Consider the following 12,401-nt stretch of genomic DNA (forward strand, 5'->3'; position numbering starts at 1 on the left):
ATGCCTGCAGCTCTAGGGGAGTGGCTCCTCCACCCAAGGGAGATGCTGCTTGGCTATCAAAGTACTGGACAGTCCGCCAAGGGTTAGGGTAGGCTGCAATTTTGGTTACCAGGTAGGCAAATCTGAGTTCCTGGTGTCAGGGGGATACCTAAATACTGAATTTAGGGGTGCTAAGTAGAGTGTAATATAGTGGCCAATGGGACTACACCCCTTGTATGACCACTTCCTGTGGAGAATGGGCATAATCCTGACCCAGAGTTCCTAATTTCAATTAATTCAAAATGGCGAAACCCTTCTTTAGCTGTCCACTTAAGGTGGCCCACCTTAATGATGTCCCTGGGCTGTAAGTGTGTCATGCCTTCTGACTGTCTAATTTTCCACAAGCTCTGGTGCCAAATGGGCCCCAGGGGGTGGCGTTCTCCAGGTCTGGGGGAAGCCCTTGTTGCATATCAAAGCCTCTAGCTTTGAAGCCTCTAGCCCTGACATGCTATTGCTAATTTACTAGCCATCCTGCAGAAGGGGGTGTAAACACCTCCTGCCACAGTAGGAATTGTTTCTGACTCTGAGAGTGAGGGCTTTCCTGGGCAGGGGGTTAAATACTTGTCTGTGGTGGCAGACTGGAAGAGTCCAGTCAGCCAGCACACTAAACGACTGGCAGGTTTCAGGGGTACCTCTAAGGTGCCCTCCGGGTGCATGTCATAATAAATCCAACACTGGCATCCATGTGGATTTATTAAGACCAGGTGTTTAGTACCAAACACCATTATTTTCAGTGAAGCAATTATGTAGCTGGTAACTCGTAATGACCAGTGTTCAGTAAATATGCTTAAAATGGCTTCCTGATCACTTGTAATTTCATGGGAATGGAATCAGACACCTCAGCGGCATATCTGCATATGCAGATATGTCCTCACACATAATAAAAGGCACCCTGCCCTAGGGCACTAAGGCTTGCAGTTCGGTTGACTTACATATAGTATATGCAGTGTGCATGGCATAGTGTGCCAGGTCATTTTTTCAAGAATAGTTTGCACTATTTCACGCGGCCTGTAATGGCAGTCTGTATGTAGTTTTTGTTTGGGTCCCTTAGTGTGGCATAATACATGCTGCAGCCCTTAAAGACCCTCTTTAGTACCCATGCCCTGGGTACCAGAGGTACCATTTACCAGGGACTTACAGGAGTGCTACAGTCATTGCCAAATGTGGTAACATTGAACATTTACCTTGTTTTGAGGGAAAGATCACTGAAACTGGAGCCTGATTAGCAGGGACTCAATGCCACCTCAGTCATAAAGCATCAATACTAGGGCAAACAGTGTGGGTGACCGTGTCAAAAAGGGGCACTTTCTTACCGTATTTATTGTTGACTTTTTCCTTTAAACATTGAGATTTGTAATGCACCTACTTGTTGACAGTGGAATTAAAGATGAGCAAATACGTTTTGTTTCAGCTTCAAGCAGCTCCTGAGAGCCAGGTCTTTCTCGCCATTTGAACTCATGGCATTTTTCCGTCAGGCCACAGGCAATACAAGAAATGCCCTCAGAGCCGCTGAGAAAAGAGAAAAAATTATTAGTCTCCTTGGTACCAAGCTGGATGCCTTCAACTGTGAAAACTTCAATTTAACAGGTACTGTTGATTAAAGCTTTCGGTGTCTGTATTTCAACAGTTCCCTTCATGCAGTCAACTGTTTCAAGTAACTTGATGGAACCATTTACCAACACAATAAAACGCAGGAAAAGGCTATGGGCCCGATGTAGGTAATCCCAGATTACCGATTCTTAAATACCGAATCATACCGATTCGGTATTTAAGAACAGGCAAATGGGATGTAGGTAATTTTACCGAAAAAATTACTGATTCGGAAAGTTTCGGTAATTACCAAATCGGTAAATACCTATTCAGTAATTGCCATTCATTCCTATGGGCCTGGAGTGCCCATAGGAATGAATGCCAATTACCGAATCGGTATTTATCGATTCGGTAAAAGGGGGAAACATTGAAGGGTGGCAGGGTGTCACTTTGACCCCCTCACTTGTGTATGGGTGCACAGGTTGCAGACATACATGCCCTAAGGGCATGTATGTCTGCAACATGGCACTGTTGGAAAAGCAAAAAAAATGATTTTTCAAAGGTTTTCATTATTTACCACCAACTTGTAGTTGGTGGTAAATACCGAATCCTAAAAGGGGAAAAGCACTCATTTGAGTGCTCCCTACATAGCAAAATCGGTAATTTACCGATTCGGTTTTTTAAGGAATCGGTAATTTACCGATTCCTTAAAATACTGATTCGGTAAATTACCAAATCAGTAAAATGCCCACCTACATCTCATTTTCCAAATACCGGTCGGTAACGGACGAAATTACCGAATTTCGGCCGTTACCGACTGGTATTTGCCTACTTACATCTGGTCCTATATTTTATAAAGTATATAAACAGAGGGTGAATCTGAAACGAGTAACAGCAATGAAACACATCTTTTATGAAAAGCGGGCTCCTTTACCACTGACAGGAAACGTGTTAGTGTTGAGTAAATACCAACAAATAGAAGTTGTAGAAATGAGTTTATTCTTACAAATGAAGCACTCCCTGTATACAGCTCCGGTCTCTGAGTCGATCACCAGTAACTGACTTGGATACAGTTAGAGCATACAGTACAAAAGCTACCAACTGAGAATGGTCTCGAGTGATGCACAATTGAACAATAATATCACTCGAGGCCAAATTGAATAAAAACAATAGCACGAGTCGGCGCGAGTCCACGTGATGAATGTACAAGGGAAATCTCGCATCAAGCATGTACTCGCGCTGACTCGCGCACAACACAACACACCTTCCTCCCTTATGAGAAAAAGAGGAAAAAAAAACACAGTGAATTATATTTTTCTGATAATGAAAGCAACAAAATCAGACAACCACTTCGGTTTCTTAGTGACTCTTTTAGGTAAGGAAACATTGCTATCATGACAGGGAGTTACTGTAGGTGCAGTATCCTGGTTGATAAGGCAATTACTTGAACAGCAAGGTAAAACATCTGCAGTGCAAGAATCCTCATCCAAAAAGGAAAAATCAGAATGTTCAGGAATAACTTCTTTACAGTAAACATCCTTGTCAGCTTTGAGGACAGCAATCCTACCCAGATTCCAAACCTTATTATTGGATAATCTCACAGAGTTTTTCAAGACTTCTGAAACTTCAAAAGGACCCATAAATGAACTCTCACCTTTTTTTACCTTCCATGGTTTCTTGACCTTTACCATCATGCCTACTTCTACCTTGGGATCTTTTTTTGAACCACGTTTCTCATCAAAGTATTTTTTGTTTGAGCAATGAGTGCGAATAAGGTTTTCCTTGACTATACTCAAATCCACATCGGAAGGAGTGGATTTCATCAACCACGAGGGATTCACCTTTGTCCTAGGAACTCTTCCTCTCATTATCTCAAAAGGAGAATAACCCGTCATTGAGTTCGTGGTTGTCCTGTACATCCACACCTTCTTAAAAATCTCTACTTCCCATGTTTTGTCATCATTACTAGTGATCTGTATGGCCCCTTTCAGGACCCTATTGAATCTCTCTATAACCCCATTCCCACTGGGATTATATAAAGAAGTAGTAGAGTGAACAATGCCAAGTCTTGAAAAGTAATCATTAGCTTTCTTGGAGATAAATTGTACACCATTGTCCGATATTATCTTTGCTGGTAACCCTTCTTCAATAAAAACTTTATCTAGGAAACACAAAACCGAATCAGTATCTATCTTCTGGACAATTTTGATTATGGGCCATTTTGAGAAAATGTCAATAGCTGTTATAACATACTTGGATTCGCAGCCAATGGGACCCATAATGTCTATAGCAATGGTTTCCCACGGATTATTTGGAATACTATGTGTACCCATATTGGGTTTCAAAGTAACTAAGGACTTATCAGAATTGGCACATATCACACAATTTCTGACCAACCTTTCAATAAACATGTCCATCCCTGGCCACCAAAATAAATGTTTAACCTGTTGCTTGGTTCTAACCATGCCACTATGACCTTCATGACCCTGTGAAACTATAATTTTCCTCACACCCACTGGTGGTACAATGCGCTCACCTCTTTTAATGATATTCCCGCAACATGAAAGTTCCGACCTTACTTCCCAGAAGCTTCTCAATTCTGGACTCAAACCCTTCTTTTCAGGCCAATTACTAACTATATAACTTGCAACATTTTTTAAAATTTCATCACCCTCAAATTTCTCTTTCCACAAAGTCTGATCAATAGAAATGGGACCCTCATCATGTATCATGGCAATCTGGAAATTGTCCCATTCATTATGTAAATCCTCTTGAATGGGTAAGGGCATCCTAGACAAAAAATCTGCAGAAACATTTTCTCTTCCCGGTAAGTATTGTATATTATAAATAAAATCCTGCAAACGCATGGACATGCGTGCAATTCGGGCTGAAGCTCTTAACATGCCTTCTGTAGTAAGTAGCCGTACTAACGGTTTATGATCACTCCTAAGAGTGCATTCCTTACCCCAGACAAATACTCTGAAATGTTCCAGAGCCCAAATGCACGCTAAAGTCTCCCTTTCTATTGTGGAATACTTTTCCTCAGTAGGAGTAAGTGCCCTTGAAGCATGTGCAATGATCACTTCTTTTCCTTCCTTATTCTTTTGCGAAAACACAGCACCTAGTCCTTTTGCGCTAGCATCGGTAGTAATAATGTTTTCCAGAGAAGGATCAAAACAAGATAATGCACTTGCAGAGCAGATTGCATTCTTCACATCACTGAACTCTTTCTCACATTCACTAGTCCATTCAAAGACAACCCTATTTTTAATTAGCTGCCTGATATTATATGTTCTGCACGAGAAGTCAGGTACATACCTAGCGTAGAACTCAACTAACCCTAAAAAGGACCTTACATCATCTTTAGATAAAGGGTGAGGAGCTGATTTAATCGCCTCTAAAAGTGAAGGTTTAGGCTTGATACCCTCTGCACACAATTCATGGCCTAAGTAATTTACGGAATGTACACCAAATTTGCATTTCTCATGCTTAATGGTAAGGCCATGTACATTAAGTGCATTCAAAACCTCATCTAAAGCCATAATATGTTTGTCTTTGTCATCATTGAACACCAAAATGTCATCTTGAAAGCAAATGGCATTTTTACAATCTTTCAAAATGTCTTGCATGACCCTCTGGAAAATTGCTGCTGCGGACGCCAGTCCAAAAGGCATCCTGTTGAATCTGAAGCACCCAAAAGGTGTAATAAACGCCGTCAAATCCTTACTCTTTTCGCTCAACTCTATCTGGTGATACGCAGCAGATAGGTCGATTGTTGAAAAAATATTAGACCCCCCAACCACAGATAACATTTCAGAAATACGGGGAAGGGGAAATTGATCTACAACAATATTATTGTTAAGATGGCGAAGGTCAATGCATAATCTCACCTTGCCATTATTTCGTCTAGCAACCACTATGGGCGAAACCCATTCAGAGGACTCTATTCTATCTATTATGCCTCCTTCCACTAAAGCATTTAATTCACTCCTAACCTCCTCTCTGACAGCAAAGGGAATATTTCGAGCTTTATGTATTTTAGGGCAAGCATTGTCCTTTAAATGGATTTCATGTTTAAAGCTGGTTAACTTTCCAATGTCTTTGGAAAAAACATTTGGAAATTTACTTAACATCAAAGAGGAGATACCATTTTGCTCATCAATCAACATCACTGGAGTAGGACTATTAGGATCCAATACAATGTCCAGTTTGCCAAAGTCAAACCAGCTAAGAACTGAGGGACCCTTCTTTGAAACATACAGTTTTGCAATACATTTTCTGTTCTTAAATCTGAAAACTAATGTTCTGAATCCTAAGATATCTATCCTTCCACCAGAATATCCTTCGGGATTAATATCACTCTCCTCTAGGTGACTGCCAAGTCTAGGTACAAACAATTTTCTCCAGACAGATTCACACACTATAGAATAAGGTGATCCAGAATCTGCATACATGTTAATCTTTACACCTCCAATAATCATGTCACACAATGGTTTTTTCTTGATGGAATGGTCATTTACATTTAAAACAGCAGAATCTTTTATGTTCAAGACAAATGAACAGTCATTGGAGTCATCTGTAAAATCATCCTCATCGCTATTCTCATTCGACTCAATGCACTTGACCTTTTGATTAACATTACCTCTTCTGCAAGCAGAAGTGAAATGTCCTTTTAACCCACAATTGTTACATTTTTGCCTCAAACCAGGGCAAGTTTTATCATTTGCTAAATGTGATTTGCTGTTACATCTAAAACATTTCAAATTACTTTTTGAAGCTTCAGAATTAGCTTTGGAAGAAAACATTTGCTTCTTTTTGGGAGCATCTCTATTCTTATTGTCATATTTTTGATTAATTTTTGCAATAACATCCTTACTGACGGAAGTTTCCTTCCCTTTAATTTGTAGTGCGCTTCTACAGGAAAGTTCAGCTTTTCTGACAATGGATAAAACAAAATCTAAATTCTCATCACCATTAATCCAAAGTCTCTCCTGAATGGTTTCATTTTTAGAGTGCATGACTACTTGATCCCTAATAAAATCTTCTTGTAGGTTACCAAATTTACAATTTAACGCTAATGTTTTTAGGGATGAGACAAAATTGTCTACAGTCTCTTCACCTAATTGTTTTCTTTGAAAAAACTTAAACCTCGAAATTCCAATGCACACCTTGGGAGAGCAGTACTTATCAAAATCATATATTGCCTTATCAAATACATTCATGTCACCACTTGCTTGTGAAGTAGGAAGTTGATTGAAGGCTTTTAATCCTTCAGGTCCTAAACAGTGTAAGAAAATACCTTTTTTCTCTGGTGCTTTCATTTTGCCATTTGCATCTAAAGTCTCAATATAATTTAAGAAGTAAGCTTTCCATTCAATCCAAGGCATACAAGGGGAACTACCAGCTGACCAATAGCTTTGTGGGGGCGAAAGTGTATAGCCTTGAGCACACATAGTAACAGAAATAAGTAAATAAACAGGATACTTTATACTGAATACTAATAGTAAAGAGAATAACACAAAAATTAGTCTTAGCAAAATAATGAAATACTTGGGTGTTGCAGAAAAAACAAACAGTCAAGAAAAATAGTGAAAAAATCAGGTTTCCTGTGTTCATTTATCACCATCCATTTCTCTGATGAACACCATCCGTTTTTCTGCCCTTCAAGTTTTCAAACACCATCCGTTTCTCTGTCCATGAAGTGTATACTTCGTTATTTGAATAAATCTCCCCGTTTTTCAATAGAGAGAGGGAAGAAACGAAGTCACCTTGTCAGTTTCATCCAGAATAGTAAACCAATGGAAAGCGGTGTCACTAGCTTTCCTATGAAATGTAGCAATTGGTTCCGTTTAATCCAATCAGCAAAAGCGCACAAAATGTAGGAGTTAGTTCCGCTTAAACGTCAGCCAATGCGTGTACTGGAAGGATTAGTTAGCGCGATCAAGAAATGAAGACGCGCACCTTCATACGCGAGTGAAATAAGATCGGCTTTTCAGCTGGAAAGTCAACTCCTCAAATCATCAGGGAATTCAGTTCCTCAGAAGACTGTGTATCGCTTTCCATGTAAGTTGGAGCGTAATTGAAAGCTTTTAAATGCTTTTTTTTTTTTTTTTTTTCTTTTTTTTTAAATTACGTAAATGAGTATTAAAATGGACAGGAAGTGCTTCCTTCTGGAACAGGTTCAATGCTCCGTCCCTCGTCGCCAAGTTTGTTGAGTAAATACCAACAAATAGAAGTTGTAGAAATGAGTTTATTCTTACAAATGAAGCACTCCCTGTATACAGCTCCGGTCTCTGAGTCGATCACCAGTAACTGACTTGGATACAGTTAGAGCATACAGTACAAAAGCTACCAACTGAGAATGGTCTCGAGTGATGCACAATTGAACAATAATATCACTCGAGGCCAAATTGAATAAAAACAATAGCACGAGTCGGCGCAAGTCCACGTGATGAATGTACAAGGAAAATCTCGCATCAAGCATGTACTCGCGCTGACTCGCGCACAACACAACAGTTAGCTGTTAATAATATTTCAGAAAGAGTGGGTGTCATCAAATTAGACTACTCTGCCTACTGCCCCACCCCCGGTCCATAACACTATGATGCAATGAAGATTCTATATCATATCTACCATAGACAAGCAGTGAAGGAGTGAGGAGTGAGCATGGACACATACACGACTCACCTCTCTGTTCACAGGCTATCCAATAAATGACGACACAATAGGTTTAACAACCCAACCATACAACAGCAAAACATTCTGGAATCTTATATTCTTAATGACTGTGGATGATGCAAGATTGGGTACGAGAGTTAGTTTTTTTTTCTTTTCGCGCCCCCTTTAAGATAAACAATGAGGTGCATAACACACCTCTTCCTCCACAACTTTAATCCCCAATAACTCGTTCACCCCATTTGTTGTACTCCCCCTTTCCAGGTTGCAGTATCCTCCAGTAGTATAAGTGTATTAAAAATGTTAATATTAAATTTAAAAAAAACATACATCTCCCCACTGTGAAACATCATGAGGAAAAACGTGGAACCATTTAACGTAGCCTGTTTGCGGGGGCGTGCGTGTGTGCATGTGTGCCTGTGTGCCTGCGTGTGTGTGTGTGTGTGCGTGCGCACGTGTTTGTGTGTGTGTGTGTGTGTGAAAGATGGAATGACAACATAAGTGACAAGTCCTCGACACTACAGTTACAGATAAAAGTTGGATATTTCAGTCAGAAAAAATCCTCATAATTCTTGCTGTACTGGGCAGTGTCTACAAAGTAGGGCAACTATTAATCAATCAATCAATCAATCATTGACACTTATAAAGCGCGCTACATACCCGTAGGGTCTCAAGGCGCTGGGGGGGGGGGGGGGCGGTGCCGCTACTGCTCGAACAGCCAGGTCTTCAGCTTCTTCCTGAAGGAGAGGTGGTCTTGGGTCAGGCGCAGGTCGGTCGGGAGGGAGTTCCAGGTCTTGGCGGCCAGGTAGGAGAAGGACCTTCCTCCTGTAGTCGCTCTTCGGATGCGGGGGACGGCGGCGAGGGCGTGGTTGGCTGATCGGAGGTGGCGTTTGGGAGCGTAGAAGTTGACTCGGCTGTTGAGGTAGCTCGGGCCTTGGTCGTGTAGGGCTTTGTGTGCGTGGGTGAGGAGGCGGAAGGTGATTCTTTTGTTGACGGGGAGCCAGTGAAGGTCTTTCAGATGTCCGGAGATGTGACTGGTTCGTGGGATGTCGAGGATGAGTCTGGCTGAGGCGTTCTGGATCCGCTGGAGTCTCTTCTGGAGCTTGGCGGTGGTACCGGCGTAGAGGGCGTTGCCGTAGTCCAGTCGGCTGGTGACGAGGGCCTGGGTGACGGTCTTCCTGGTCTCGGTGGGGATCCACCAGAAGATCTTCCGTAGCATGCGTAGGATGTTGAAGCACGCCGAGGAGACGTTGTTGACTTGCCTGGTCATGGAGAGGGAGGAGTCCAGGATGACGCCCAGGTTTCGTGCATGGTCAGTCGGTTTGGGTGCGGTGCCCAGGGCGGGGGGCCACCAGGAGTCGTCCCAGGCGGAGGGTGAGGAGCCCAGGATGAGGACCTCCGTCTTGTCCGAGTTCAGTTTCAGGCGGCTGGTCGTCATCCACTCGGCTACCTCTTTCATCCCTTCGTGCAGGTTGGCTCTGGCGGCGGCGGGGTCGTTGGTCAGGGAGAGGATCAGCTGGGTGTCGTCGGCGTAGGAGATTATGCTGAGGTTGTGTTTGCGTACGATGGCCGCGAGGGGGCTCATGTAGACGTTGAAGAGGGTGGGGCTCAGGGATGATCCTTGGGGGACGCCGCAGATGACTTCGGAGGCCTCTGACTTGTACGGTGGTAGGCGGACTCTCTGTGTTCTTCCGTCGAGGAAGGAGATGATCCATTCCAGCGCCTTGTCCTGGATGCCGATGTTGCTGAGGCGCCGTACTAGGGTGCGGTGGCAGACCGTGTCGAATGCCGCGGAGAGGTCTAGGAGGATGAGGGCCGCTGTTTCTCCATTGTCCATCAGGGCTCGGATGTCATCGGTGGCGGCGATGAGGGCGGTCTCGGTGCTGTGGTTGGCTCTGAAGCCGGACTGTGAGGGGTCGAGGGATCCGTTCGTCTCGAGGAAGGCGGCCATCTGCTTGTTGACGATCTTCTCGATGACTTTGGCTGGAAACGGGAGGAGCGAGATGGGGCGGTAATTCTTGAGTTCGGAGGGGTCCGCTGTGGGTTTTTTGAGAAGAGCGCTGAGTTCGGCGTGCTTCCAGCTCTCGGGGAAGGTGGCGGTGTCGAAGGATGTGTTGATGATGTCTCGCAGGTGGGGTGCGATGACAGCGTCGGCCTTGTTGAAGACGTGGTGAGGGCAGGGGTCGGTCGGTGATCCGGAGTGGATGGAGTTCATCGTGCGGATGGTGTCTTCGGTGCTGATCGGGGTCCAGGCGTGGAGGGTGGTGGTGGGGGGTGGTTGTTCGGTCATGGTGTGCGTTGGTTGGTTGTTGAAGCTGTTGTGTATGTCGGCGATCTTGTTGTGGAAGTATGAAGCGAGGGAGTTGCAGAGGTCTTGCGATGGGGTGATGTCGTTGTTTCCTGCGCTGGGGTTGGAAAGCTCTTTCACGATGTTGAAGAGTTCCTTGCAGTTGTGTGCGTTGTTGTCCAGCCGGTGCTTGAAAGCTGTTTTCTTGGCGGCGCGGATCAGCTGGTGGTGTTTCCGGGTGGCAAGTTTGAAGGAGGTCCTGTTGTCCGGTGTCGGTTCCCTTCTCCAGACTTTCTCGAGGGCTCGGCAGTTCTTCTTGGAGCTCTTGAGTTATGGTTTAGCTCGCTTATGCTTATGCAGGAAAAGGAGCGATCTTATTGTGATTTATATTATTAAATCTGTTGTTGATAGGAAAGTTCAAATCTAAGGGGTCCTTTTTCAGATGAACTCAGCAAACCTCAGCTGGATACCATTTCTGCAGAGAGCGGTTGTGCTTCAGAGGCCATAAAGTTGCGATGTCCCGAATCTGATGTCTACAGGGACATTACCGGAGCCTGCAACAACAAGTAAGTCTCTCGCTGGAAAAACAAATCAGTAATGTATAGGATATCAATGTTACAAGTTGGATGATAAATACTATAGGTTGGGTTTAGGGCAGGAGGCTGGAGGCTGGAGATAGCTTCTTGAGGTAATTCTGAGCTGTTTTCTGGATGCAGACTGAAGTTTTGGGTTTTAGTCAATGTCTTGTAGCACTTTGTGTTGTACGTGTGTCAGTTGTCAGAACTTACTTTGCTCACATTCTTATTACTATTATTAAATAGATTTGTGACACTAGGTTTATTGAACTCTGCTACATGCTTCCAGTGGCTTAGATAGACCTACTGCCACCAGGGGCGGCCCATAAGGTTGCCATCCAGTGCAGGTTAGAGGGGGCGTTGGGTGACGGCCGATGGACGACTTGTTCGCGGGGGATGGTGGTAGTCGACAGACACGACTTGCTCACCTCCTTCGCCCCCAAAAACAGTGTCGCCCAGGATGGACCCCCCCACCCTAGCAGCGCCACTGCATGCTTCCCCATCTGTCACTGCTCCACTGTAACTTGGTACTCAAGCCGGATGGTTATCACTCAAGGCTTAGTCCCTAAGGGGTAACGTGGAACCCTTGAAAACCCTTCACTTAGACCTGTCAGAAGGGGAGCACGGGGCCCTCGGATTTTTCAGCTCCCCGTAAGTGTGCTGCAAACTGTATTTTTAGATTTTAAGGCAAAGCAGCCCTGTTAATGAATGACAGAGCAGTTAACACAGTCAGTGCCACTAGCTGGTGCTGGATACTTGATCTTTGAAATAGGTTATTGACCTGTGAAGAGGTTGCTCTTCGATTTGGTGACCTGAGTCTGCATAAACTTTTTTAAATGCCGGCCCTCACAGGTTATGCCACTGTTGTTCTTCAATGTTACACTTCTTTTCCACAATATGTGAGCACAGGAGATGTCTTGTCTTGTATTTTTTTTTTTTGCATTAATGAACAGTGTGGACATGGTGGTGCTACTTTTGGTTGATGACAAACACTTTAAGCTCATGTCCCATCCCTTCCCCAGAGGGGATGAGATTTGAGACCCTGGTGCGCCCCCACAGTGGGTGAACCCCGAACTGTTGTATGTAAGTAATGCCTCAATTTAGAACTGTTAAACTCCTTGCGGAATGGGTAAATGTTATTGTGTTTAAGAGGGAATTCTCCAGCATGTTTGGGATGCAAGAGTGGGTGGAGGGGATGTTTGTATCAGTTCAACAAGAGTCACCACATACAGGATACACAACATAGACACACACATGACGACAACACGAAACAAATCCACAACTATATCATCCCT

General features: G+C 43.8%; 1 protein-coding gene across 1 annotated transcript in view; it reads left to right on the plus strand.

Annotated features, from left to right (window-relative positions):
* Window positions 1–12,401, plus strand: part of LOC144770625 (myeloperoxidase-like) — a 209,658-nt gene that overhangs the window by 56,544 nt on the left and 140,713 nt on the right. Inside the window, exons 4-5 of the mRNA XM_078655311.1 lie at window positions 1,451–1,626; window positions 10,974–11,097. Of these exons, the coding sequence (XP_078511437.1) occupies window positions 1,451–1,626; window positions 10,974–11,097 (300 nt within the window). The remainder of the gene's footprint in view (window positions 1–1,450; window positions 1,627–10,973; window positions 11,098–12,401) is intronic.

This window comes from Lissotriton helveticus, chromosome 7 (assembly GCF_964261635.1).
Source record: "Lissotriton helveticus chromosome 7, aLisHel1.1, whole genome shotgun sequence".
In the NCBI taxonomy this organism is placed as follows: domain Eukaryota; kingdom Metazoa; phylum Chordata; class Amphibia; order Caudata; family Salamandridae; genus Lissotriton; species Lissotriton helveticus.